Source organism: Podarcis raffonei, chromosome 16 (genome assembly GCF_027172205.1).
Source record: "Podarcis raffonei isolate rPodRaf1 chromosome 16, rPodRaf1.pri, whole genome shotgun sequence".
In the NCBI taxonomy this organism is placed as follows: Eukaryota; Metazoa; Chordata; class Lepidosauria; order Squamata; family Lacertidae; genus Podarcis; species Podarcis raffonei.
Window position 1 is genome coordinate 16578490 of NC_070617.1, and position 27724 is coordinate 16606213.

The 27724-nt window shown below is 48.7% G+C and overlaps 2 protein-coding genes across 5 annotated transcripts; one reads left to right on the forward strand and one right to left on the reverse strand.

Moving 5' to 3' along the window:
* The first annotated feature begins 604 nt into the window (after positions 1-604).
* LOC128403982 (immunoglobulin superfamily member 11-like) lies at positions 605-11646 on the forward strand. The gene is made up of 7 exons (XM_053369200.1): positions 605-751; positions 3593-3753; positions 4838-5042; positions 7199-7354; positions 9665-9787; positions 10446-10602; positions 11176-11646. The coding sequence occupies exons 1-7, from the start codon at positions 670-672 to the stop codon at positions 11480-11482; spliced, it is 1191 nt and encodes a 396-aa protein (XP_053225175.1). The 5' UTR covers positions 605-669; the 3' UTR covers positions 11483-11646.
* Positions 11647-12852: 1206 nt separating this feature from the next.
* USF1 (upstream transcription factor 1) lies at positions 12853-26921 on the reverse strand. Of its 4 annotated transcripts, none has more exons than XM_053368639.1 (11): positions 26779-26921; positions 23769-23856; positions 22826-22875; positions 22452-22570; positions 20732-20833; positions 18537-18735; positions 17970-18057; positions 17723-17781; positions 16071-16165; positions 14856-14984; positions 12853-13902 (listed from the first exon to the last, which is right to left on the reverse strand). In XM_053368639.1, the coding sequence occupies exons 2-11, from the start codon at positions 23774-23776 to the stop codon at positions 13816-13818; spliced, it is 936 nt and encodes a 311-aa protein (XP_053224614.1). In that variant the 5' UTR covers positions 23777-23856; positions 26779-26921; the 3' UTR covers positions 12853-13815. The 4 variants fall into 4 exon arrangements, with proteins under 4 accessions (XP_053224614.1, XP_053224612.1, XP_053224615.1 ...); XM_053368637.1 differs by having other exon boundaries at positions 26718-26921; XM_053368640.1 differs by having other exon boundaries at positions 22452-22564; positions 26718-26919.
* Positions 26922-27724: the final 803 nt, after the last annotated feature.

Consider the following 27724-nt stretch of genomic DNA (forward strand, 5'->3'; position numbering starts at 1 on the left):
CCCTATAAAAAATCAAGTAGGAAAGTAAATTTTTAGCATGACAGCACTCAAACTTTGGAATCCCCTGTCTGCTGACATCAGAAGAGTGCTGTCAAAATACTCTTTTCGGCCCCCTGATTAAAGCACTTTTGTTAAGGCAAATCTGCCCAGATACATAGACTGTTGACATGCATTTTAACCTGTTTTTAGTTTGCCGCTGGTTTTAATTATTTTTTTTTTGAATGTTTCACATAGCTGATCCTACTGATAATTTGGTTTTTTTTTCCTTCCGTAAACTGTATTAGAGAGCTGTTGGGGTTTTTTTTAATTCAGTCAAGTGGTATATAAAGGTTTTGAAATAACTAAATACAATCCTTTGGTCCTTTTAAAAAAATAAATAAATCACCATGCCAGAAGTATACACCTAACTTAGGAAAAGAGGCCGGTTCTTGCCCCAAGGAACCTACAGTTTAAATGCCTGTCAGATGCCGTTGGAGGGATAGCCCAGGCAGACTAAGAAGGTTTTGAGTCTCCAGCCAAAGAGGGATGGGCGAATAGAGAAAAGCGGGGGGGGGGGGGGAGAGAGAAAAGGGATGAGTTGTGGGGGGAGGAGGGTGTTTCAAGGGTTTCAGACTGGCGGAAGGCACCAAATGAGCTGCGCTGGTGGACTGAGCTGACCGCTGCAGAGCAATGAGCCCTGGAAAGAAGGGCAGAGTCCGGCCCTGGCCCAGAGCTCTACCTGGCTGGTGGATTCTCCTTGGCTGCATAACAGGTACCAGGCAACAGGGATGGTGCAAAACAAGGGAGGTGTTTTTTTTTTTTCTTTCCAGGGGTTCAGAAGGAAGAGAAACAGCCTCACTGGGGGAACAAACCAAACTGGGCAGGCAGACCATAATATTTTTGGGGTTCTCGTCCATTCCGCTTGAGTCACATCCAAACCATTTAAAGCACTTTTAACAGGCACAGAGGGTGCTAAGAACTATAGGTCTGAAAGGTCAGCACCCCCTTAACAAACTATGGTTCCCAGGAATCTTAGGGGGAAGCCATGACTGTTAATAACATGTTGTACTATTTCTCCTCCCCCCACCCCCGGGTCTGTATTTTAATAGATTTTTTTTTCCTTACACTGTTGGAATCATAGTTCCATTACTTTTCAGCTATAAGCTTTTATGTTTTTAGCTATGGGGGTTTTATCTGTGTGGGTTCCCCACCCCCCATGAGTTGCCTTGAGTCCTGGAGAAAAGGCAGGGCGTAATTAAATGAATAAATAAATGCTTAAATGCAATACTGTGGAATAAGAGTGCTTAAAATAAATGGTGTGGTGAGTATCACCTCAGTCTGCCTGTCTGCTTGCAGGTTTTACAGTGTTGGAGCTGGGGGCTGGCTTACAGCCAAGGTAGTCCTGATAGCATTTTTTAAAAATTTAAAGGGTGGCAGATTTGGTTCAGGGCCACGGTACTGAGAAAATTCAGGGTTAAGCCTTTACCCTATGGAAATCTTGCTCCTTCATTCATACCAATTAGCAGCTTGGAAGGGTGAGTACAGTCCCTATTGGGAAAACAGTAGAACAATAATAGTTTGTTAAAAAGGCCCATCCCTGCCACTGTGGCCCTAATCCAACCCACACCCCTTATTTTTACCAACAGCATGGTCACGGAGAAACAATTTGTTGTGACTGGTGGGGTTTTTTCCTCACACACACTCAGAATCCATTTGTTGAAAGCTGTGAAGGTGCCACACACAGCTTAGAGCCAGTGTGGTGTAGTGGCTAAGAGCGGTGGACTCGTAATCTGGTGAACCGGGTTCGCTTCCCCGCTCCTCCACATGCAGCTGCTGGGTGACCTTGGACTAGTCACACTTCTCTGAAGTCTCTCAGCCCCACTCACCTCACAGAGTGTTTGTTGTGGGGGAGGAAGGGAAAGGAGAATATTAGCAGCTTTAAGACTCCTTAAGGTAGTGATAAAGTGGGATATCAAATCCAAACTCCTCTTCTTCTTCTTCTTAGGGGCCACCACAGAGAAGGCTCTCTCTGCTTGAACCACCCCCGCCCCCTGAGCATATGAGGGTGGTAGAACTACCAAGAGGGCCCCCTCTGCTGATTTCAGCACCCATGAGGGTCTGTGGGGTGAGGGGGATAGGAAGTTGCTCCTGAGGAACTGGTACCAACTGCTATCTTTGCAAACAGGTTGCTCAGAGATGGGGGGGGGGTAATGGAAGCTGCCTCAGCACCCAAAGGCTCTCACCGCTGTCTCTCAGGCACGTCCCATGACATCACCGGGTCCTTCTCAATTATCACCAATTACCTTGAAGAGATGTCACTGTTTCAGGCAGCTCCAATTAATTATCTAGCCTGAGAATTCAACCCGGGGACAGTTCCCATTCACTGCAATGCCTTTGCACTTTGCCTGGGGGAAGGAGAGAGGCAAAAAGAGAGAGGTCCCTTGGGAGTGGGACACACAGGCCCATTGTTTAGGAAAAAAGCTACCGCCCCCACCTCCCATCCAGCCGCTCAGTGCTCAGGCCTTTGGAGAAAGGAAGCGAAAAGGTCAGGAACAGAGTCTCCCGTCACTCATTCCAACCCAGACTCCCCTTGGCACCATCTCTAGAGTGGGCTTTCAAGAGAAAGGAATGAGCTGTATCTGCCCTCTCCCCAAAAAGGCTTTCTGTTGCCCCCAAAGAGCCCCCCACTGTCATTTTTTAAAAATCTACTTTCATTCCCCCCCCCCATTGGCTTCGCCTGTGGGTCTTCCACTGTGATGCCACGGTGCCAAAAGTTTGGGGGTTTTTTTTTTGTCCCCAGTATGTTCAACAACATCTGGAAGACCAGAGGTGTCCCACTGCTGTCCCTTTATAACATCCAGTTATAGGCCTTGTCCCTAATAAGTCTCTTTTCTTGCAGGAACTAATGACTACTAAATTGAGCCACGAGAAAAAAGGAGGGGAAAAGGCAGGGGAATGATAATCTTTAAATGTACAAAGTTGAGAGTGGTGTGAATTCCAGATCTTTAAACACAATATTTGCCAGCCAGATGTTCTTCCGATGTTGTTAGAACCGATGTTGTTAGAACCAGAATGACCATTAGCCCCGACCGGCATGCCCCAAACCCAAAGGGCACCAGGTTGGCGAAGGCTGCTTAATAGCTTTAAAAGAGCCTTGCTGAATCGTAAGAACGTAAGATGAAGGTGCTGGATCCAACCAACCACCCTTCCAGGCCAGCGTCCTGTCCTTGCAGTGGGAAACTTTCAAGGAGGACCCAAGCATAGTCTCTTCATCATGGCTAGTAGCTATCGATGGCCTTCTCTGTCAGTTTGTCCCATCCTCTTTTAAAGCCATCCGAGTCAGTGACCATTGCTGCCTTCTTGTTCCAGGGAGTTCCACAGTTTAACAACGTGCTGCATGTAGAAGGACTTTCTTTTGTCCGTCCGGAATCTTCCAATATTCAGCTTCATTGGATGTCCATGAGTTCTATTGTTAGGAGAGAGGGATAAATGTCAGATCAAGCCTTGTGTGGTCTAGCCTTCTATCCAAGACATTCAAAAAGCCAGCAAGGCCCAGGGGCAGTGGAAAGTTCATTTCTGAGCATCCCTGACCCTCCTTCTCTCCCTCTCTCAGTCTCAGGGGCTGTGAAGGTCTCTGTGGTGGCTGATAGCATCCAGGTTGTACAGGGAGGAAGTGCCCTCTTGCCGTGCTCTTTCCGCACCACAGCACCCTTGAACCACCTTAATATCATATGGACCATCATTCCATCTGCGGACCCCAACCGCCCTCAGCAGGTGAGATCAAGCTGGGGGGAGGGTCTTTCCCCAACTCACCCCTTTTGGAATTTGCAGTGCTTCTGCTCTGAGGTTTCAGGTGACTGTGATCTTTTTCTAACATACATCTTTGAGGGCAAAGACTTGAATCTCGCCATGATGGCCTGAGGCTGATGGTGGCCCTTGGAATATTAGAACTATATTTCTCATCGTGCCAAAAGGAGAGGCAGCGTCATCTAGTGGTTACAGCAGCAAGTGCCAACCTGAAGCTCTCCAGATGCTTGGGACCACAAGTTATTCCTAGCCAGTATTTTGCAGTATTTATGCATTCCTCCAAAGTAGGAGATACTCTGTCTCACACACACATCTCATCTCCAGATAGCAGGATCAGTATCTCCACAATGCTCTTCCAGCCTCTGGATTTCTCTCCCTGTTTCTGTCCCAAAACTGTCTCTTCCAACCTGAGACATTCAAATCACTCTCCAGAGAAATTGCCAACTGTTTCCTAACCATTAGGTCCCCTTTGATGAAAGATCTGCCAATCAGCCTTAGTAGGGTTGCCAGACCTGACCTGAAATCTCCAGGTTTGCCTAGCTCCCTTCAGGTGGGACGGCTTGAATCTCCAGGTGGGCAACAGTGCCTTAAAAAAAAAAAAACTTTTTAAATTATTCGGAAGACTATGCATGCAGCTTGCAAGCTTCAGCTTGGTAGGAGCCAGCTGAAAATTACTGCACGGGCTCTCCAGGGTCTTCCCTTCTTGCCTCTCCCAATTAACCTCCGTCTCCAGGGTTCAGTGGTGGGAGGGAGTGCAGAATCACCAGGTGCCACCCTAGCTCTCAGGTTTGGGCCATAAAAACTCAGGGTCTGGGATGCTCCTGACCTGGCTATCCATTGACAAGCAACATCCTGAACAAAAGGTAGTTCAAGTCCTCTAACAGGTGCCCAAGAAAGCCAAGGCCCAGCATAACCAAACAGAGAGTCTAGACTTTCACTCACCTGCCCACCTTGAAACTGCCTCAATGTACTGTCCTCTTAACTTTACTCTCTCCTCTCGCTCTGAGCATCCTTGGCCTGTCATCTCACTTGACCTTCCTCTACTTTGCAGGTCCTTGCCTACGAGCAAGGCGAGGTGGTGGAGAGCATCTCCCACTACACAGGCCGGGTGGGCTTTGCTTTCTCGCCCACCAAGAGCGCCACCATCATCCTGAACGACACACGGAGCTCGGACAGCGGCAGGTACCAGTGCAGTGTGATGAACCCGCCAGATGCTGCCACGCCCAACATCGGAGTCATCCAGCTCACTGTGTTTGGTATGGCTGCTCCCACATCCTTACTCTCAGCTCCTTCACAAGCACGAGGCTAGGCTTGTCTCTTTCTATAAACAACAACAACAACAACAACAACAACAACAACAACAACTGTATTATTTATACCCCACCCATCTGGCTGGGTTTCCCCAGCCACTCTGGGCGCCTTACAGCACATAAAAATGGTAACACATCAGACATTAAAATTTCCCCAATACAGGCCTGCCTGCAGGTGTCTTCTAAAAGTCCGATAGTTGTTTATTTCCTTGTCATCAGATAGGAAGGTGTTCCACAGGGTGGGCACCACTACTGAGAAGGCCCTCTGGCTGATTCCCTGTAACTTCGCTTCTCGCAGTGAGGGAACCGCCAGAAGGCCCTCAGATCTGGACCTCAGTGTCCAATGATGGTGGTGGAGATACTCCTTCAGGTATACTGGGCCAAGGCCCTTTAGGGCTTTCAAGGTCAGCACCAACACTTTGAATTGTGCTTGGAAACGCATTGGGAGCCAAATGTCTCAGATGTGGGGAGCAACCGTGCTATGTCGGTTCTGCCATGGATGTCAGTTAATCTAAATCTAATGATTAATCACCTGACCCTCTTCAAGAAAACCTTTTGATGAAATTTATACCTGGGTAGCTAATTGTGATGCTAGAATACCTCCCTCTAAAAAGAAATGGGAAGAAGTTACAAATTAACTGGTCCCTGAAGATGCTTGGACTTGGCTGTTGAAAAACGTACTCAAGGGACGAATTCAGTTGGTCCATTAGGGCAACGCACCAACCTTTGGTCCTGCAAACCCACCTGCCCTCTTTCTCACAGCCAGCCCAGTGGGTGCCTCTGGGCATCTGCTTCCTTCTCTGTTGTTTCAGTGTTGCCCTTGTAAATAAAACTCAAATTAGACCACGTTCTTTCCCCCAAAGAATCCTGGGAAGTATAGTTTGTTAAAGGTGCTAGGAGTTGTTAGGCAATCGCAATTCCCCTCCCAGAGCTACAGTTCCCAGAATTGGTTTAACAATCAACCCCTCCTCACAGGGAACTCTGGGAACTGTAGCTCCGTGAGGGGAATAGGGATCCGCTCGCAACTGTCAGCACTCTCAACAAACTATAGCTCCCAAGATTCACTGGGGGAATATATGACTGTTTAAAGTGGTATCACAGTGCTTTAAATGTATGGCATGAATGCGGCCTCCGTTGGCTCCATCTATCGTTGGTCTCCTTGCTTTCTGACCTCGCTCCCACCGCCCTGCAGTGCCAATGTGCACCAGGCACCACCGGACTAATATGTAGTCATTTGCAAGAGAGCTATCTTCACAATATATTTCTGTGGTGTCTCAGCCCTTGCAGATTTCACAAGATCTATCCCAGGCTTCCTCAACCTCGGCCCTCCAGATATTTTGAGACTACGATTCCCATCATGCCTGACCACTGGTCATGCTAGCCAGGGATCATGGGAGTGGTAGGCCAAAAACATCTGGAGGGCCGAGGTTGAGGAAGCCTGATTTATCCCAATGCCAGTAGTAAATGCCAGGGATGTACAGTAATTCTACTCATGCAGATGTTAATTTATATACTTTGATCTCGTCTTAGCGTTAACAAGTTTTCTGGAACATAATCTTAGACAAAATTAAAGAAATAACCGGATAACATTTTTTCCCAACCAACCTAATTCAAAGAAATTTTTTATGGGACACCTGAGCTGTAAACCGTTAATACCAATTTATTATTTATTTGCTATAGCTAGAATTTGCACAACTCCTCACTCCCAAATCACAGGCTGGTTAAGAAAATAGGCAGATTCTACAGCTGCTGATCAAGCCAGCATTTTCCTGGAAGTTATCAAAATGAACAAATCAACTGAAAAATGGGAATGGATGTTTAATGTTTAGATAACGTATTTCAAAACAAAAGCAAGCGATATGTGTTCCGTCTGTAATAGTACTTTGGGTTTTTATTCTGGTTAGCATATCAAACATTTGGTTTGATTACCTTTTATTTATAAATATTGCTAGGCCTCTACATCATCTTCATTTGGAACAACTTCATTATTGTCATCTTAAAAATATCTGCGTATTTAAAAAGCGAGCATAAATATCCTCTCTCAAGAAATGGGGCTTGTGGGTCTGAACTGGACTTTCTCTTATTCTGTGTCCCTCCCCCAGTGCCTCCCTCTCGTCCCAGGTGCTCCAGCGAGGGCGACGGCGAGGAGGGCGGAAGCCTCCAGTTCTCATGCACTGTGGATGAAGGGATGCCCACCCCCACGTTCACCTGGGAGAAGATCCCACCGGATGCGCAACCTCTGATGATAAGCTATGAAGGTAACAAGAAGCCGAGAGAGGCGGCGTTCAGCCTGAGACAGCTGCTGGTCCCAGTACGAGTAGGGCAAGCTGCAAACTAGATGGGAGGCCTTTTATTTGGCTGAAGGTTTGTGAGGGGGTGTTACCGTATATATTATTGCATGTACCCTAATGGCCAGGCTGCAAAACTCTCCAGTGCGTACCCAGGGTTCAGTTTCCTTGGAAAGAAGAGAGATGGTGGTATCTTTAACGTGCATGGTTTTCTTCACACATATATGCAAACCCAGCGTAGGAGGGAGGGACTCGCAGCATCAACACCCTGTTAACAGAAAAATCCGAGGGCTCCCTTGGACAAAAAACAAAGATACCAACCAGGATTACTTGGAGCAAAACAGCAGCCTGTAGGCTTGGCCTTTATTGATCTGTTGCAACAGGGTGCTCCCCTCATCTGCAGGAGAGAGGAGGGACCTAGAAATATGGTGTGCAAGGCCTTATAAAACCTTTTGAAATTGCCACCCTGTAGATCAAGACCACCCCCAGAAACATCATACATACATCACAGAAGGGGTGTAACCTAAGACCACCCCTCAGATACATCACACCTACATCACAGAAAAGGCGGTCTAAAACAAAAATTTTAATATTGTTTTTCTCCTGTTGTTGTTTATCTCCTGTTACTTGATGCAGGTTACTTGATTGGATTTCCTGGGTAGCCTGGCCAGTCTTTTGTAATGATAAATACTTAGTTCCTGGGCTATGTCACAGGCTCACACCCTGTTCAAACACAGACATACCCTTAAGACAGGATTTGTGAAGGAAAAGACAATAGGGAGGCTTTTCCATTTTGACCTTGCAGAGAAAAGATTTGGTCAGTTTAGGAATCAAAATGGTTCCAGGTTGGCCTTCCTGTGCTGATCTATGTATGTGCTTGGTTGGTACACTTATGAACATTACCATATATCTAAGACCATAAAATTCCTATCACAACCCCAACAAATTTTGCTTCCTCATTAGGTTTCCAGGGGAGCCCCCAAGTACAGCACAGAGCACATATTTCTGAGTCTCCAGCTTCCAGCATCAGCCCCAAACTCTTGCACACAGCTCTCTCAAATGCAGACCCTTTTTCTTGGCCTATTGTTCCCCTTTTTTCGGTTTTCCAGATTAAAATTTTACAATCACATATCCAACATAAAAACAAGATTCCAAAGAATCTCCTGGACTTCCCTCCTCCCCTTTGTGGGTCCTATTGTTAATAATTTCCTCCGGCATCTTTTATAATAATCCAAATCTTTTACCTCTCCATTGTGTCCAAAATTCACCATTAAACTACAATATTTTAGCTGTTTGCAATGGTTTATAAGATAAAATATAACTTTTCCCCATTCTTTATTAAAATTTTGGTCTCCCCGATTTCTGATTCTTCTGGTCATTTTAGCCATTTCGGCATAATCCATCAAGTTAATCTGCCATTCTTTTCCGGTAGGGACTTTATCTTCTTTCCATCTCTGGGCCAATAACAATCGGGAAGATCAAAATTTTAATAAGGGATGGGGAAGATACTGTTCTCCATTCTAGGATGATGTGGCATCCAGCCAGATAAGTAGGGAAAAGACCCACCCATTTGTCTCTTCGATACGGTAAATGGCAGCATTTAACTGGCCAGCCTAAGCAAATACCCTTAAAAAACGGGATCTGGTATTGGTGGGTCAGCAGCTATTAGCTTCCAAGCATTACTGGATCTCGGATCACAGGCTTAGAAGGGACCAAGGGAGTCATCCAAACAGACTATCCCCCCCCCCCAAAACCTTTAACAATATTTTTGTTGTTGTGATGATTATTAGTTGTCTAACTCTATTAAAATCAATTTAGAGCAGTACCACACAGGGATTTTGTATGGGAGCTCCCATACACCCCCACCACTGACCATGCTAGCTGGGGGTTGATGGGAATTGTAGTCTAAAAAAATCAGGAGGGCAGCAAGCTAAGGAAGACTGATTTGGAAGACGAAACATCCAAAAGTGCTGAATCCAAGGGAGGACATCTAGGCTACAGATCCTCCCTTGTTCTTAATACATACATACACACAAACTTCCCACTGCCTCATTATTCTGGGAACAAGAATGCATCTGTTGCCATTTTTAGACATCCATCCATCTCAGCCAAGCGTTGAAGAATTCTCCTAAGGGGACGCAGTGGCGGGTCAGCTCCTGTTCACATTCATGTAATACAGATGAGGGTCCTATGCTGATTGTGATTGGTGGGGGCGGGAGGAGTTACTTCCCATTGCTAACTTCCCCTTTCTCCTCTGGCTCCGGCCCTCTCGTTGGGCAGATGGCAAACGTGCCCTCCTGACCTTGCAAAACCTGACGACGCAGGCCTCGGGCCTTTACCGCTGCACAGCCTCCAACATGCTGGGCTCCACCTCCTGCGTCCTGGAGCTGCGTGTTCACGTCAGTGAGTATCGCCAGTGTCTGGAAAGGGCCGGGGTCTAAGCTGGTGCCCTCAGCTGCAGATCCAGAAGATTCACATGGCATGGCTTCATTGTACCAAGGCGCCCATCTCTGAATGTGCCTAGGCCTTCCCCTGATGTATTTGCCTATATTATTATTAACTATTGTTGGTGTTGCTATTACAATTTATTACCCGCCCTTCAATCTGGGGTGGGTGACGACAATTTAAACACAATTCTTAAAAGTGATTTGGAATAGGTCCTAAAAATATGCATCTCAGGTGTTAGCTCTGCACAGGTAAGTGGAGTTAAGATTGCAGACAGAGCTATGGATCAGACAGGCTCCCAGTTCAAGCTCTGCTGCCGCTATCCAAAGGCCCCCATCTTTTTCCTGCAGTAAGGTGGGGAAGCTCCATTCTCCCAGAGTTTAGGACCATTCCCAGTTACCTCTTCTGTACAACTGTTAACTCTGTCCTCCTCAAGATCTAGAAACCCTACTAGGCTTGGTGGTTGCTAGGGGCAAGCAGCCTTCAGCCAGCCTTCCCCAACATGGTGCCCTCCAAATGCTCTTGACTACAATTCCCATCAGCCAGCAGGGATAACGGGACTGGTGGGCGCTGTGAGTGGCCATTCTCTCATCCCGTTTCCTTTGCTGTATTCCAGCCTCACATGGCACCACCTCCCGCGCAGTGGGGATCAGCCTCATGCTCACAATGGGCCTGGTGCTCATGACGCTCTTTGTACTGGTGTTGTGGCTGCACCATCAGAGTGTGGAGAAGCAGAGAGAGCTGGAACAGGACAATGCACGGAAAAAGCACAGGTAAATCGATGCAAGGGCCAATGTGGGCTAGCATGCTTCTGGCACTAGGATCACTGCAGATCTCTGAATTGCAGCCAGGAAATACCTAGGTACCATTTGGGGTATTATACACAAGGCGCATTCGTACCATACATTTAAAGCACTACAATACCACTTTAAACTATCAAGGCTCCCCCCGCCAAAAAAAAAAAAATATTTTTGGGAGCTATAGTTTGGGTGCTGAGTGTTGTTAGGAGACACCCCTCCCATAACTGCAATTCTCAGAATTCCCCTCTGGGAATTGTAGCTTTTCAAATCCCCTCCACACCTTTCAAGTGCCTCTCCCCCAGAACTTCAGGCCTGCACCACTCACCTCCAAGCTGATAATCCTCTCCGCTCCTTTTGAAGTGCTTCTTCCTGCATTTCACCCTGCTCATCTTCTAAGCGGTCCACTAGGTTCCAAGAACTATGGAACAGCCACTGCTCTTGCCATTCTTCAGACCACCTGAATAAAGCTTGTGAAACAGTTTTGGGGGAACCCCCTAGACTGAGCCCTAGTTTCAAATGTGGCTAACCTTGGTTGTTGCTCCACAGAACGGACAGCTTCACATTGGGGCGCCTGATAGTTGTCAAGAGTCCTTCTGGAGCCAACCCTGCGGCCAGCCCCATCACCAAGCCCCTCTGGATCTTCACCAGCTCCACTCCCAACACCACCTATGCCCATCGTGAATGGAGGCCCGAGCAGGGGAACCTCAGCCAGGCCACACTGCCAGGCGGCCCACGACAACCCTGGGGGAGATGGAGAAGCAACAGCGTCTCTGAGGAGCAGGGGTCTTCATCCGGAAGCGAGGAAGGGAAACAGCCAGGTCCTTTCCCAAAACCCAGAGGATTCCTGGTCTAGGAACAGCCACAACGGATGACCCTCTGCATGGATAAACTCCACCTGAGCAAAGGGACAGAACTTTAGGGGCGGGGATTGGAAATTGCCCTGGGGAGAGCCCTGCCCCAGATAATCTGACAAGTTTGGGGCTATGTGTGGTTTCTGTGGTTTAATAACAATCATCATCCACCAGACCTTGCGCTTTGAGTTGTTTTGACCATTTGGCTCACTGAAACGGCATCAGCTGGGTTGGTGCACCTGCAGAAGCACTTGGTAATGGTTCTCCCATTTTATGCAAGCCAAATTATACTGGGTGAGAATATAGTTAGCGTAAGACGCAAACACACAAGTACTTTGTATGCTCTGATCTCCAACAATTTGGTGCAAGGGTTGTGTGAAATTTCCACGTCCTTAGCTAGTGTCCTGGAGTAGAGAACGGCTGTGGGGAAGGACACATGCTGCGCATGCAGAAGGAACCAGTATCAATGTCTGGCCTCTCCAGCTAGAGCTGGGAAATGTATTTGTTTACTGCATTTATATCACACCTTTTCCTAATGAGCTTAAGGTGGAATACATGGCTCTCCCCCTCTCCTCATTTGATCCCCACAAGAACCCTGTGAGGTAGGTTAGGTTAGGCTTAAGGTGGCCCAGAAAGTTTCATGGGCAAGTGGGAACTTGAACCCTGGCCTCCCAAGGTTCTAGGTCAACACTCTAACCACTACACCACACTAGTGTGTGGTGTTATAACAACACTGTTGCAACCACTTTGGTTCAGACCATGACCTAGTAGTGGGTCATACAACCAAGGGTTGTCTAGTCCAACCCCTTGCAATGCAGGAACCGCAGTTAAAGACAGATTGCCATCCAACCACTGTTAAAAAACTTCCAGGGTAGGAGTCCACCACCTTTTGAAGGACTTTGTTCCACTGTCAAACGGCTCTTTTTGTCAGAAAGTTCCTCCTGATATTTAGTCGGAATCATCTTTCTTGTCATTTGAATCAGTTGGTTTGGGTCCTGTCCTCAGTGGCAGCAGAACACAAACTTCCTCCATGTTCCAATTGGTAGCCCTTCGGATGTTTGAAGATGGCTATCACATCACTTCTCGGTCTCATCTTCTGGCAAAACTTCCCCAAACTCCCTTGACCATTCTTCACAAGGCTTCGTTACCTTGATCAGTTTGGTCGCCCTCTTCCACAAATGCGCCGACTTGTCAATATCCTTCTCCAATATCCCAACCTACCAGTTCAAGGCCAGTGCTCTAGGCAGGAGATCTTTCCAGCTGCTTCACCAGTACTGCCCCATATTTTGGCAGGACCAAACTCAATGTCCTCTCCACCGCTGCAAGAGGAGACTTGACACTCATCCGCAAGCCAGAACACAGAACAACCCCCTGCTTTTCCATTACTTTATTTTTTTAATCCAGAGACTTATTTTTTTAAAAAAACAAAACGGGGAGAAACAAAAAAAAAAAAGAGAAGCATCACCCCAACCAGTTGTCCAATCACCTGAGACGGGAGGACAGCTACTGCTGCTCTCGGCCCACACTCACCTCCTTGGCAAACGGCTTCCATGGCAAGAGAGCAACGTTAAACCACCTTCCAGGGTGCGGAGCAAAGAAAGGGGAGGCTGTGGCAGGCTTGTCTTCACTGCAAGCCCAGAGTCTTGGGAGGGTTTTGAGGGCCACATCAGACCTGCAGCTGTTTGAGTGGAAGCCCAGAGGCAGAACTAGGTGGCCAGCCTTGAAGGGGAGGCGCGTGTGAGGCTGTCACTGTGGTGTAAAGGGTTCCTCCTACTGGCTGGTTTGGGCCGGAGAGCCACAAAGCAGGGTTGGGGGAGAGGAAGACTCTCAGCTCTCCACGCTCACAAAGAGTAAGGTGCCCGGAGATGGGCAGTGCTGTGGAGGCAGGGCCTATAGACGGCGCGAGGGAGAAAGGGGGGACGTGCAACATGTCTACATAATATCGCATGCACGGACACAGCGGAAGGTGTGTCGAGCGCACAGGTGAGAGGTGCTGTTCAAAGGGAGGAGAGAAAGAAAGAGAGAAAAGGTCACGGCCCTGGAACTGATTAGGGTCGTATCAAGACAGAGGACTGTGTCAAGAGGCAGCGTCTAAGCTCAAGGGGGCAAGCCAGGTCCCGGGCCGTGAGGAAGAGCGCTGGGCAGAGGCAAGTGTCCTGAGCTGAGCCCAGCCCAGCTCCCTGGCCCGGGAGCAACAGCGCTGCTCACTGGGTCTGTACAACAAGGACGGGGGCCTGGCGTGGAAGCACCGGCGAGGCACAGGACCCCCGTCGGCTGCTGTGCCGGAGGAGGAGGAGGAGGAGGGCGAGGAGGGCCCTTGGTCAGTGGTGGCTCATCAGTGGCTGTCCTTGATGATGACCTCCACGCCGTGCTGCCGCAGCTGCGCTCGCAAGATCAGGTTCTTGTTTTTCAGGTCTTCCACCTGCAGAGGGAGAAAGGAAGCAGGGAAGGGCCTCAGCTCCGTGGCAGAGCACCTGCCTTCCATGCAGAAGGTCCCAGGTTCAATTTGAAATCATTTTTTAAAAAGCATTTTTATTTGGTTTTACATGTACAAAGTTATAAAAATCCAAATATATATCCATATACAGAGATTCCTCCGAATTTCGGGACTTCCCCCCACCCTCTCCATGGGGTCCCATTTTGAATATTTAAAACTGCATATTCTTCCATATCAATCCATATTATCCATGGTAATTGTTATACAACAAGTGAAATCAAAATCCTGCCAATGTTTCTATCTGCTTACAGTGGTCTCCTAAGTAGCTTATAAATTTTCCCCATTCTTTTATAGAGTTTTTGTCCTCTTAGTTTCTGAGTTTTCCCGTCAGTTTTGCCATTACGGCATAGTCCATCAGCTTGGTTTGCCATTCCTCTCCAGTTCAATTTGCAGACAGGGCTGGGAATATCCTCTGCCTCAAACGCCTGAGAGCTGCTGTTGCCAATCAGTGTAGGCAATACTGAGCTAGATGGACCAATGATTTGCCTCAGTATACGGCAGCTTCCTATGTCCCTAGATGCTAAGGGAAGGGAAGGGAAGCAGCTCAGTGGAGAGCATCTGCTCTGCATTGAGAAGGACTCAAGTTCAATGCTCAGTAGCATCTCCAGGAAGAGATGCCTGCCAGAAATCACTGCTAGTGTAGACGATACTGAGCTAGAAAGACCAGTGGCTTCTCTCCGCACAAGGCAACTTCCTATATTCACACACACACACACACACACACACACACACACACACACACCGCTGCAAGCAATAGGCAGACTCTGCTGGAAGAGCCCCTGCCATGCCAGTTCCATCCCCTTAAAGAGCTCCCCCACTACTTCTCCCCTTCTGGTAGAAAAACATCCACACCCTGCCCCCCTTCTGGCCAGCCTTACCTGCTGTCGCAAGACCTCGTTGTCCATCTGTAGCTGGTCCAAGCCCTGCAGCTCCTCGGAGAGACGAATATTGCTCTGCCGCAGCTCCTGGATGTAGTCACAAGCTTTGGAGAGGATCCCTCCTTTGCTCTGCAGTGAAAGTGAGTGATTGAGCTGGGGGCCCAAGGGGGAGACCCCAGGGTAGTACCAGCCCCTGACACTTCAGGTGGGAACACTTGGCAGTTCATGGCTGCCTTCTCTCTTCAACCCCCTCTCCCTTCCACCCATCCCAGTGTGCCGTTTCCCTGAAGACCAGAAAACTGCCTCCTCCTGCCTAGAAATGTTAAAACCAGCACAACTTTTGTTGCCAGGTGCTGCAACAAGTTAAGGCAGGTGTGTGAGAGGAAAGACACCCCCGACAGTTTCCAGGGAACCAAACAATTCCTAGACCAGGTGAAGATGGAAGCAGGGGACTCCTCCTGATGGGGGTGACAAGACAGATCCTGGGATCATTTTTTTAAAGATTCTATTCAAAAGCTCTTATAAACCACTTAATGTTTTAAAAAGCTTTGAGTTGTGAACAACAAAACAACAAAAAAGCAACAGAATTAACAGAAAAAATACAACCCAAAACAAACAAAGCAGCAGCAAAGCTTGTAAAAAGGAATGTTAAAAGGCATTAAAGGGATTGAAACACACAAAACAGAGTCCAATTTTCTGGGGCCAGGGAAGGTCTGGGCAAACAGGTCTGCTTTTACAAGGCATCCAAAGCAACTGATGGCTGCTGCCAACGGCTCCTGTTTTGCACCTATATGTTTTTTAATCCATGCACATGCAAACAGACTGCTTGATATGGACACCACCATGGGTTACTAAACGCCAAAATGAATGATTTCCTTGATGTGCAGAGGAGAGTTCTGGATACAAGATTTTGAAGTTTGGTAGGCAGAATGTTTGAGAGGGTGCTGAGCTCAGGTCAGCTCCCTCAGGCAGAGCCCCTTCTGCCCTTTTTGATCCCTCAGTGATGTGCCCACCATTTTAAGATTACCCAGAAAGCCCTGGTGCAGTCAACATGGCATCAAGCACTGTGGAAATTAGAATGGTAAGCAGCTTCACAGATGCAGCAGCTGACACTGAGCGAGCCTGAAGTCAAGGGCTGGCACCCTGCTGCGACCTTTCTGTAACCGGGCCCAGACTGTCCCTGCTCCTACAGAAGGCCAGTTCAAGCCCCCTTACCTGCCCAGACTTGGTGTTCTCCATGGAACAGTCAGGGATAATCTTAGACAGCTGCACAATCCAGTTGTTGATCTTGTCCCTGCGCCTGCGCTCCACTGGAAGAGATGGAAAGATAAACATCATAAACAGAGCCTGCTGGATGAGGCCAAGGGCCCACCTAGCCCAGCATGCTGTTCTCACAGCCGCCAACCAAATGCCTCTGGGAAACTTGCAAGCAAAAGAGCACTCTCCCTTCCTGTGGTTTCTAGCAACTGGTATTTGAAATCATGACGGCCTCCCAGCATCAGCATCATGCTGAGTACCCATTCGTAACTTTCTCCTCCATGAATTTGTCCAATCCTCTTTCAAAGTCATCCAATTTGGTGGCCGTCACTGCCTGCTGCGGGAGTCAGTTCCATAGTTTAGCTATGCCCTACGTGAAAAAGCACTCAGTATTCCTCAAGAAGAGCCTTTTGGCCAGCCCCAAATTACTCCCTGCCTCCTGGCCTACCACCGGACATTCTTACATACACAACTCTCTATTTAAGGTGGCCAGCCGGGTCCCACCTCTTGACGATTATTACGTGCAACTGAACACAACTCAAACGCTTCAAAAGGCCTTACTAGTTTTTCCAGAATTTTAGCCAGGGTTGGAAATACTTTAGAACTCAGAATAAAATCCCTGGAGGATGAGATGTGAACATTTACTGACATATGCAGCAACATCTTTACACCCTTAGAGGATTTCTTTAGAGGCTTTCTCTTTTTTTAGAACATACCAGGCAAGATAACAGATGAGGTGGGGGAAGGGGAGAAACAGGGTATGCTGAAGAGGTTGTGAGCAAGATAGTATATATGGTGGTCAGACTCTCCTTTAACTTCAAAAGGAAAAAGAGAAAGAAACTGGGTTTTCAACAATTAAAAGAAATAATTAAAAATTACAAGAGGCAGTAAGTACAGCAGCTAGGAAAGAGCAATTCATCACTAAAATCATACCAGTCAACCTTGGCCATTGCTGCCCTCACCAAATTACTTCAGACAGGGGAGATCCTCTGGTCCACGGGAGCCCATTGCTGCTGTGTTAAACCAAGAGCTCAGCAAGCTTTACCACCACCCAACTTTCCGAAATGAAGAGGAGGAAGAAGGCAGCACCAAAGGTGGTGGGATTCAGAGCATATGGAGAAGTACAAGCCTAGTTTGGAAGCCATGGCACATGTAGAATACACCACCAAGTCTGCTCCCTTTCCCTTGTGTTTCTAGATTGTAAGCCTGTGGGTAGGGACTGCCTTGTTTTGAGTATGTAAACCGCTCTGGTAGTCTTTATGGCTGAAGAACAGGGCACAAATGCTCTCTGGTTTCACATGAATTTTCTTCTTAAACATTTCTGTTGTGCGCAAATCTATCTCAATACATACAGGGTCTCAGACCTACTAAGAATTCAAACAAAATAATAATTGAGCATGAAGTGGAAGAATGACTGGCATACTAGAACGGTGGGATGTGGACCAGTCTCCTTCAAGATGCTGAACAGATTGCAGTGCTGCAGTACGCTCTGCAAGAAGATCCTCCTACAGAGGAGTGCAAGGCAGTCAGCACTCCAAGCAACCTCTCCTCATGGAACAGTGTGGCTAAATTCAAGGATCACGTTTGTTAGCAAAACAGTTCCCACTCACCTTCATTGTGCTGTGCCCGACGTTTCTCATCTCGGGTCGTTCGTGGAGCTTCAGACTTCCTGAGGGAGTCAAAAACACACAGTTTGGCACTGGGTTTCCCATTCAGGTTTCCAGAGACAGGAGGAGTCCCTCAGCAGCCCCCTTCCAGGCTAGGAAGCCATAGGACACTCAAGGAAACTGTGCCCCACCCCCGAATAAAGGAAGAACTTTAAGAGACTGGCATGTGACAGGGAAGGAGAGCACTCACGGTGAGTAAGGGTGAGTCCTGGGTGCGATGGACCTCTGTGTCCCACTTTGCAGAACCTCCTGTGGCGACATCATGACAAAAAACTGCCCTGTGCAATTCAAAACAAAACAAAGTTGTAGAGAAGAGCAGCACAGCTCTGAAGGAGCTGCCATGAAACCAAACAGGTGGCCAAGCTGCCCTAGTTCTAAAAGGGGGGAGAAGCGGTGGTGGTGAGGATATTAACATGACTGGGTTGCACCTTCACATCTGAAACTGGGTTTCCCTGATCTGTAGAAATGGGAGCTTGCTTCCCGAAATCTGTGTCCAACCTGTGTAACCTAGACTCCTAACTTCACCACTCGTGCTCTGCGACAACCGTTTTAGATGCGTGACAACATTCTGATTCATTTGCACAACCTGAGATGGCCAAACGGCTCCATCTTGACATGGAAAATCTGTAGCGAGCACAGAGGCGGGAGCAACTCCATTTCCCAGGGGAAGGGGCTAAGTAAGTTGAACTTGCCAGCTGGCTCCTGGGGAGGGGAGGGGTGGCTCTAGTTGTCTCGCAGGTAGCCCAACCCAACTGACCTGTGCCAGTTGGCGTCGCTTGCCCCAGCAGGGCATCTGAGTTCTGGGTCGTCACCACGGCTGTGGCTGTGGTCCCTGCCCCGGCAGACGTGCTGGTGTCAGCCACTGCAGTGGCAGGGTAGTATGTGTAGTGCGTCTCCGTGGTTGCAGCTTCTGTCTCAACGGCATCTTCGCTAGTGAATGCGCCCTGGATGACAGCCTGGGAGGAAAAGAGAGGAGCCTCCTTCAGATACATCTACCTCAACAAGTACTTGGGCAGGTATCCATCTCAGGCAAAGACAGAGAGACAGACAATAGTGTTATTCTCTCAGGATGCTCCTCCCTTGAGATACTTTTCCTACACTGCGTTTGTATTGAAGCCCAAGGCACAAGTGCAAAATCAGCGCAGGGGGGTTCAGAACCTTCAGTCTAGCACAGTGGTTCCCAAACCTTCTCAGGCAACCGCCCCCTTGGTTCCATAAACTCGTCCCTAGTCTCACTCTACCCTACTCTATAGAAGCATCATTCAAAACAGAAGTTTGGGCAACCCACTGGCGAAGATAACCCACACAAAATTCAAAACAGTAGCTGTCAGCGCTGCCCAAGGTCCCAGCTCACACAAGACCAACGCTGCTTCTTCCTCAAGTAAAAAGGTCTTTATTGAAGTTCAGTTTCATTTCCAGGCGCGCAGCGCGCAACGCTACGTCTATGCCTCAGACCGTAGAAGTCCCATCTGAATCTCCTCCCCCCGACACCAGCTTAAGATTCTAGCCTTACTCCACCTCTTCCTCTGTTCCTTCTTTCTCTGGGTCCTCCTGCTAGTCGGAGTTTCAGCCCTCCTAGATTCTTCTGACGCTGAGTCCCCCGACTCTTCTCCCCCCCTCCTTCGGGCTTTAGGACCTGGCTCCCAATCCGGGTTTTCTGCTGTCCCGCGCTCCTCCACATTTGAACTTGGCGCGCGCGCGCAGCCTCCCACTTTCCTTCTGACCGTTACACTTGTGTCACTGCTCCCTCTTTCGGGGAGGCTAGCTGGACCTGGCCTTCCCTCCATTTCCCCACTCCCCGATGGGGGCGTGGTTACCCCTGACTCATCTTCTCTCCCCGCTGGAGGAGAAGCTGGTCCTGACTCATGTGACTCTTCCCCCCCACTGCGCTCTGGTGGGGGAACTGGTCCTGATCCTCCGCTACTCCCTTGGGAGTCCCCTCTGGTTCCTTGTTTATGGAGCGTCCCCCCTGGGACTCCCCTCGCCCTTATCATAGGCGCCCCCTCCTGGGAATCTTCTGATTCGCTGGAGAAGCTCATGGAATCTCTCGGGCCACTGTCATATTCCCCTACGCTCCCCTCTGATTCCTCTCCTCCGCTCTCTATTTGCTCTCTCCCCTGCTCTTCTGCTCCTGAGCCTCTGACAGTAGCGATTAATTGTACATTTGTTTTCCAAAATCCAATTAAAACCTATTTAGTTGAATTAATTCAACAAAACTGAGGAATGTGATCCAGTGATAGCCTTCACAAACACTCCAACAGCATCACAGCTGCCTGGATTGAGCTGCTTATACCTTCAAAGGTACCTTAGATGCAAGAAGCGAGGGGCAGAGGCAGTTATTTGATATTCAGCAGCCTGGTTTTATGAAACAAGCTTCTAGTGCTTATGAGCTATGGAAAAGCCAAAGGGAAGGGGAGGGGCTAAGAAGGATTCCTTGTCACTCTTTGGGTGCTTCCAGGAGGGCTCTTTCTGTTGGACAGGGGGTGCCACATGCCTGCAAGATTTTGAGAGCCCACACAATATAAACAGCAAAAATATGCTAGCCTTTATCCCCTCCCCCTATTTTAGTTCAGATATACTATTTCCAGGGAACACCTAGCACTAAGAAAAACTCCTCTTGCCAATGACCCATTTGCAAGATCTCAACAACCCATTTACGAATTAAGCCCCACCTGGAATCACCCTTTGGCCCTTCGTACTGACTAGCAGATGCTGAATGCTGCAAATGCACTAACTACATGCAGCCGTACCTAAGTTATTCAAGCTGCAGAATTGGGGTGAATGTGCCTGCAGAATATCCACCTCCTGCCTATAAGCCTCAAGGAGCCTGTTTCACCAGCCACAAACCACCTAGGGCTAGAGGAGCAGAGCTAACAGCTCAGCTGGAAAGGATGACTGCATAGAGCAGATTGGCAATGTCACCATTTCCTCCGCTGACTCAGCAGAACCCACCTGTGTCATGGACTGCGTTGCAGGATAACCGCTGATGGCCCCAGTCCCCTCGGTCTGCCCATCCAGCTGCCCCTCGGCTACCTGAATCACTCTGTACATCAGCTGGTGAAAAGAGCAAAGGGGGGACATCGTTAACAGAGCAAGTGCTTAGTAGCGAGAGCAGCCTTTGCCAATCTGCCCCCCTCCAAACCCTCATCAGCTCCAGCCAGAAAACGCAGATTCAGAGTCCTGCTGAACCATGGGGTTGACTGGGTGAGCCTATGACACATGCTTTCACCTAGCCTAGCCTAGCTACTTTCTTGCAAGGGGGGGGGGGGACATAGAAAGTTGCCTTACACTGAGTCATGACATTTGGTCCATGTAGCTCAGTACAGTTGTACCTTGGTTCTTGAACAGAATCCGTTCCGGGAGTCTGTTCAACCTCCGGAACTGTTCAAAAACCAAGGCGTGGCTTCCGATTGGCTGCAGGAGCGTCCAGACGTTTAGCTTCTGAAAATCATTCGGAAACCGGAACAATCACTTCCAGTTTTTGATCATTTGGGAGCTGAAACATATGAGTTCCAAGGCGCTCAGCAACCAAGATACGACTGTATTGCCTAAACTGACTAGCAGCAGCTCTTCAGAGTTTCAGGCAAGGGTCCTTCCCAACCTTGCCTGCAGATGCAGCCAGGGATTGAACCTGGGACCTTCTGCATGCAAAGCACATGCTCTACCACTGAGTTACAGCCCTTCCCAAATGTGCAGGGGAGCAGAAACATCCTCACCACGCTAAGCATTCTGAAGGAGGGGCTGGGATCTTACAAATGTACTGTATTTTTCCGTGTACAACACAACCCCTATTTTGGGGGACTCAAATTTATGAAAATGGGGGAAGATGACTCCCATTTTTTAACATTATTTTAGAGTAAAAAAAAACCTCCCTAGTCTTATACACAGAAAAGTACAGAATTTTTCTAAAAAAATTAAGACCTCGTCACTTCCCTGAGCCTTGTTGGAAATAACCCCAAGAGCTAGCAGGACCCTTGCAAACCATTTGGCTTGGCCTCTTTCTCCAGGATGCAGTCCCGGGATGCCCCCATAACTGCATTTGCACAAGAGGCGGCTCATGCCTCCAAGGGGGAACACACAGGCCAGGCTAATGAAGGGGCTGGCAGGACCAGCCTGAGAGGGTACAAGTCCCTGCATGCCAGAGACAAGGAGGCAGCCTGTGCTAAGTCTCCTTATGCTTTGGTCACCTTGGACTTCCAGAAGGTGGAAGGATGGAGCACTTTAGCAGAGCAAAGATGGGGGGGGGGTCTCTTCCACATGTCTGTGGACACACTGGATGAGGCAGCAGAGGCACCCCATCCCCATTTTTATGAACGCCTACTGTTTTAGTCTATTTTTCAGAAATGCTGGGAAACGAGATGGGGTGTGTGTGCTGAGTTAGGGGTGACGTAGAGAGAATAGACAGAGGGAAGAACATGAGAATAACAGTACTGGATGAGGCCAATGGCCCATCTAGTCCAACATCCTGTTCTTACAGTGGCCAACCAGATGCTTGTGAAGAAACCTGCAAGCAGGAGACAAGCACAAGGTATTCTCCCTTCTTGTGGCTTCTGTGGGGGTACTGCTGCCTCTGACCATCAAGGAATAACAGAGCCACTATATTGCACACCCACCAACTCACCCCAAAGGAAACAAAACCAGCGGCACGAGGGGAATCCGATAAGTGTCTCACCTGAGTGCCCCCATTTTCTGTCCGGAAGACGTATTTGATGTTGGGATCAGGGAAGGTGGCAGCTGATTGAATGCTAGCAATGGCCACACTGGTGGGATCTTCGCCTGTCGCCACTGCCCCTTAAGGAAAGAAGGGAAAGGGATGCCGCCCAGGGAAGAGAGATGGACACATTTGCTCATTAAGCGTTGCCCAGGCAGGAACATTCTCCATCCACCCGCACAACCACCGGAGCACTGTTCCAGAAGATTAGAATGGAGTGGAGGCGAATCTCCACTAGCAGATCACCGTTTAGCTTTTTGGGAGTGGGAGGCAATGGGGCGGGGTGGGGGTGGGGAGGCCGGAAGCAAGAGCAGCAGGTGTGGCTGGGTGCTCACCTTCCTGGATTTGCACAGTGCCCTCTTCCGTCTCTACCGCTTTCTGCTGTCTGCCAAGAAGAGAAAAAGGCACATGAGGAGAGAACCCAGGAGCCCTGAGACAGTATTTGGGCTGTGTGCACCCGCCTTTCTGCTTCTTTCTCGAGGGTGGGCGGCTACAGAAGGAGGGAGGGGCTCCCTTATTTAGAAGAGACCTTCAGCAGACACCCTGCTCCACATGCACCAGACCTTGGAGACTAATGCTATTTAATGTGTTTATATATCTCGCCTTGCTCTCAAGTTGGGACTGAAGGGGGCTTACAGCATTTAAAAACAGTATCAGAAAGTGCAACATAATTTATTTTATGTATTTGTTACATTTATATCCCACTTCTCCTCAAAGGAGCTCAAGGTGGAGAACGTAGTTCTCCCCCAACCCCACTTTATCCTCCCAACAACCCTGTGAGGGAGGTTAGGCAAGCAGGACTTGCGCTCAAGAGCACTCCTCCTTCCTATGGCTCTGACCATGGAGGCAGAGCATAGCCTTCCTGGCCAGAAGCCATTTATAGCCTTATGCTCCATGAATCTGTCCAATCATTCAAGGAGAGAGGCAACATGCCTTTTGGCTGAGGATGAATGAGGGGAGGCCTGCTTGTGGGCTCGCCAGAATCTTTTGTTTGGCCCCAGGATGCTGGACTCCCTGGCAGGGCAACTATCCTGGGAGCAGGAGGAAAAGAGAACTATCAGCCACTAGGCCTAATAGCCCTGCTATTGTTTACAAACAGAATTTATCTCAGAAACTTGTGGGGCCATTCACTCACTCTCATAAGAAGAGCCCTGTGGCTAGCACCCTGAAGCAAAGCAGATACCCCCAGGAAGCCCCCAAGCAGGGCCTGAGACTAAGAGCCACCCCCCACTGCTCCCCCCCAAAGCAAAATATATTCAGAGGCGTCCTCTCTCTCACCCCTTCATTTCTTCACTCTACTATGCATCAGAAGACTGGAGCCTGGGTTTTTAGTCTTCCACTGCTTCACAGCTGCTTCATCCAGACCCTGGGAAGGAAAACACAGATTCGTGAAGATGATGCCTATCATTCTGCTGCCTCATTTCCTCACACACTAATAATAATGCTATTACCAAAGCTAAGCAATTTTGCCCTAATTTCAATGCCCCAGAGTGCTTTCAGATTTTAGCTTTTGGTTAAAAAAGCTCTCTGTAATATTCATTTATTTCCACTATTATGGAATTGCCTGGGCAGCTCAGAATTCTAAGAACAGAAGCACCAAACAAATCTGGCCATCCTTAACGCAAAAAGCAAAAGGACCAACAAGCTGAAGAGTCAAAAGCTAGAAGAATTTCCATGAAATGGCCGGAAAGCATTTCAACTTGTCACTAAAAGGCTTTAAGTGGAAAGATGGATCTCCCAATGTCCGGCCTGGGCACCACTGATGAAGATGCTCTATCCCAGGTCCTTAGTTTCCACATGCCTCACAGGGATGCAGAAACCACCCCGCAAGCTGGTTCACAAGGTGGAGCTGCATTTAAAGGTAAAAACCAGTGCCTTGTACTGAGCCAGACAACGAACTGGGAGGCATTGCAACTGTTGTATCATGCAACCAAGTTCCCAGCAGCACTCTTAATTTTCTGGGACTAATTGCAAATTTCAGACCTATCTCAAGGGTAGCCCCATGTAGAGCACCTTACAGCAGCCTAACCTGGAAATAACTGCCACATGTGTATCCATGGCACGAATTTTTCCAATCCTCTTTTAAAGCTACTCAAGTTGGTAGCCATCACTGTGTCCTATGGGAGGGAGTTCCACAGTTTAACTATGTGCTATGTAAAGAAGAACTTGCTTTTATTCATCCTGCTCTACACCCACTGTGGCAGAATTCAGACAGGTCTTTCCCAGCCCTACGAGGGCTGTGCTCTAACACTTAGCTATGGGCATCCCATGTACTGTATAAATACATCAGTAACAGAGATTACTGACATCCCACAAGTGCAGACTGTGAGAAGGTACATTAAATTATAGGGATCAATTTGCATCACAAACTTCCTCCCCGGGGCACCAGAGGGGAGGGAAAAGAGCAACCAATGGAGACAACATCTTATTGCTCTAGCCACTCATATGAACACTTACTAGTTTGCAATGTCCTTCAGGTGGGGACCCGTCCAGTCCTTGGGTTTTTAAATATTATGTGCATTTCCGTGAAGTATCATGTACAGTGATGGCACCATGGTTCAGACCTGCACTCAACACAACCCCACAACTTGGAACGAGAGGAGGCACTTCTCTTGCACCCCATCATCACTTTTAAGTTTTAGATTGTAAGCTTATTAGGGCAGCAACCTTTCCCATTTTATGCTCCGCTGCAGAGGGCTATATACACTGATAGCACTATATAAACACTCACACAGATATTTAAAGAAGGCAGGGTGGTGTAGGGATCAGACTCCATACACATCATACCAGGGTTTCAAATTAGTAAGGCGCCAGGCGCATTTTGCACCTAACGATTCTCCATTTGTGAGCTCCTCAAAACATCTGGGCGCCGGTTTTTTTGCGCCTGGCCGACACTCAAGGATTACTGAAATGTAAGTGCTTTGAAGCCTCAAAGTATATGTTAAGGATATTAACAATAAAGAATGTTTTGAAAACTGAAGTATGGTACCAATATTTTTTATTGTAAACACCAAATTAAACATGCATTAACAACCCAGGTCCCAGAAGCCATTTGGCTCCAAGCTTTTCTATCCCAGTTTCTTACACTGCATCACACAGGTGGGGGTTAGACGTGCAACTTTTCCAAGGAAAGCAACAACCTGATTGTGGGTAACTTAGGGACCGTGTTGTGCAGCTAACAAAATAAACAATATTTATATTAACTACTTTACTCACAAAAGTGAGTTACAGCACAGTATAAACATTAAAACCTGTTACAACAAACCAAATAATAATTAAAAAACACATCCATACAAAACGAAGAGCAGGCCTTATGGATCCTGTGCCACTAAGCGAAGCCACAAGAACCCCTCAAATTAAGGGCCAAAAGCCAGGTAAAAAGTTACATTTCTGTCTGGTGTCCCGGGGAGAGCATTCCACAAGCAGGGAGCCACCACTGAAAAGCCCTATTCCACCCTCTGGACATCCCATGGGGGAGAAGCACTTGAAGGAGGGTCTGAGATAAGGACCGCAGAGTCCGCAGTGCTGCATTCACCACCACCACCACCACCAACAGCTTGCACCCAACGTTAGTCACATTCAGAATAGACCCAATAAAACTGTTGATGGGAATAGCAGCAGTAGTAGTAATACTCGGCTGCACTCAACCATAGCCACCGTCAAGAGCAGACCAATGCAAATAATAACAACGAGAGAGAGAGAAAGCATGCATCCAGCGTTAGTCACTCTTCGGATTGTAGCCGACGAAACTCACAACAACATGACGGTAGTGATCATAAGAGCCGTCGTGGTAATAGCTTGCTTACTTAAACGTTAGTCACACCCAGAGCAGCCCCAACGAAAGAAACTGACTTGGGTCACTTGACATCCCCAAGTGCAACTGAGCTGGACACGAGCCCATAATAATAAAAGCGGCCTCGCACGTGTGAAGTCCCAAAAAACAAGAGATATCCGGAGAGGCCTGGAAATGGGGAGGAGCTGCTGTGGGAGAAGCCCCGCCCAGTCTCGTCTGAAGAGCCGCCTCGCCTTGAGAAACTGAGGCCAGAAAGACACCCACCCGCCCCGGGCCCAATCCTGCGCCCCTCCTCATTGCTGTCCCCCCGCCGCCTCCCGCACCACGGAGCCTCCAACCGTCCAACCCTATCCTGTCCCCCGCCCGCCCCCCGAATTATCCCCTCCTCCTCGTCCTTTGCTAGAGGTGGGGTTGGGGGGCGGGCGACTGTTTACCTGGCCTCCCCTCCGTCTCTCTCGCCCCCTTGTCTCTCCATGGAGATCGGCGCATGCGCACCGCGGAGCCTTTCTCTTCCGTCCTCTCTGCCTCTCTTCTCCGTCGTCGCCGCCGCCGCCCATACAGCTCGACGGGGAGGCAACCACGGCAGGCGACGCAAGCCCCGCCTTGCCGAGCTGGTTCCTGGACCCGGGGCGTCGCGGCTGGAAACGATGTGAGGGGAAAGGCCGCCGCTTCCGGCCGCCGCCATCTTAGGGAGGGATCCGGCCATTTTTTTCCTTACAAGCGCCATCTTAGGGAGGGACTCGGGCCTTCGTTTCTCGCCGGCGCCATTTTGGGGAGGGAGGAGGGGGGTAGGATGGCGGCTCGGGTCTCTCTTCTCGCCAGCGCCGTCCTGGAGCGGCTCTTGGTCACCTGCACTTACGTATAGTGCAGGTAGACCATGAGAGAACTGTTTTTAAATTCACTTATGTTATGCAATGCCATGAGTGGGGTGTGAAGGGGAGCGCAATGTCTGTCTTTGACTTCCGGTGGCCGCCATTTTAGCGAAGGGCGCTACCTTCAGCTGTCAACTTCTAACGTCCAACGGGGGTTGGCTCATTTTCTCTAGCCAATAAGGAAGGACCATTGCCTAGGGTTGCCATCTTTGTTGTGGGCAACAAGTTTCCTCTGGCTACTCTGAGCCTTGACAGATCCGTAATGTACCGTACATTTAAAGCACACCCAACTCATATTTAAAGCTCAAGACTTTACTTAGCAGAGCTACGATTCCCAGCAGCCTTAACAACTACAGTTTCCAGGATGCTTGGGAGAAACTCATGTGCTTTAAATGGGTGCGGTGTCTGTTTTAAATGTATGGTGTTGATTTAACATACGTTAAATCCTTTTTTTTTTTTAGGGACGTGGGTGGTGCTGTGGGTTAAACCACAGAGCCTAGGACTTGCCAATCAGAAGGTCGGCAGTTCAAATCCCCGCAACGGAGTGAGCTCCCGTTGCTTGGTCCCTG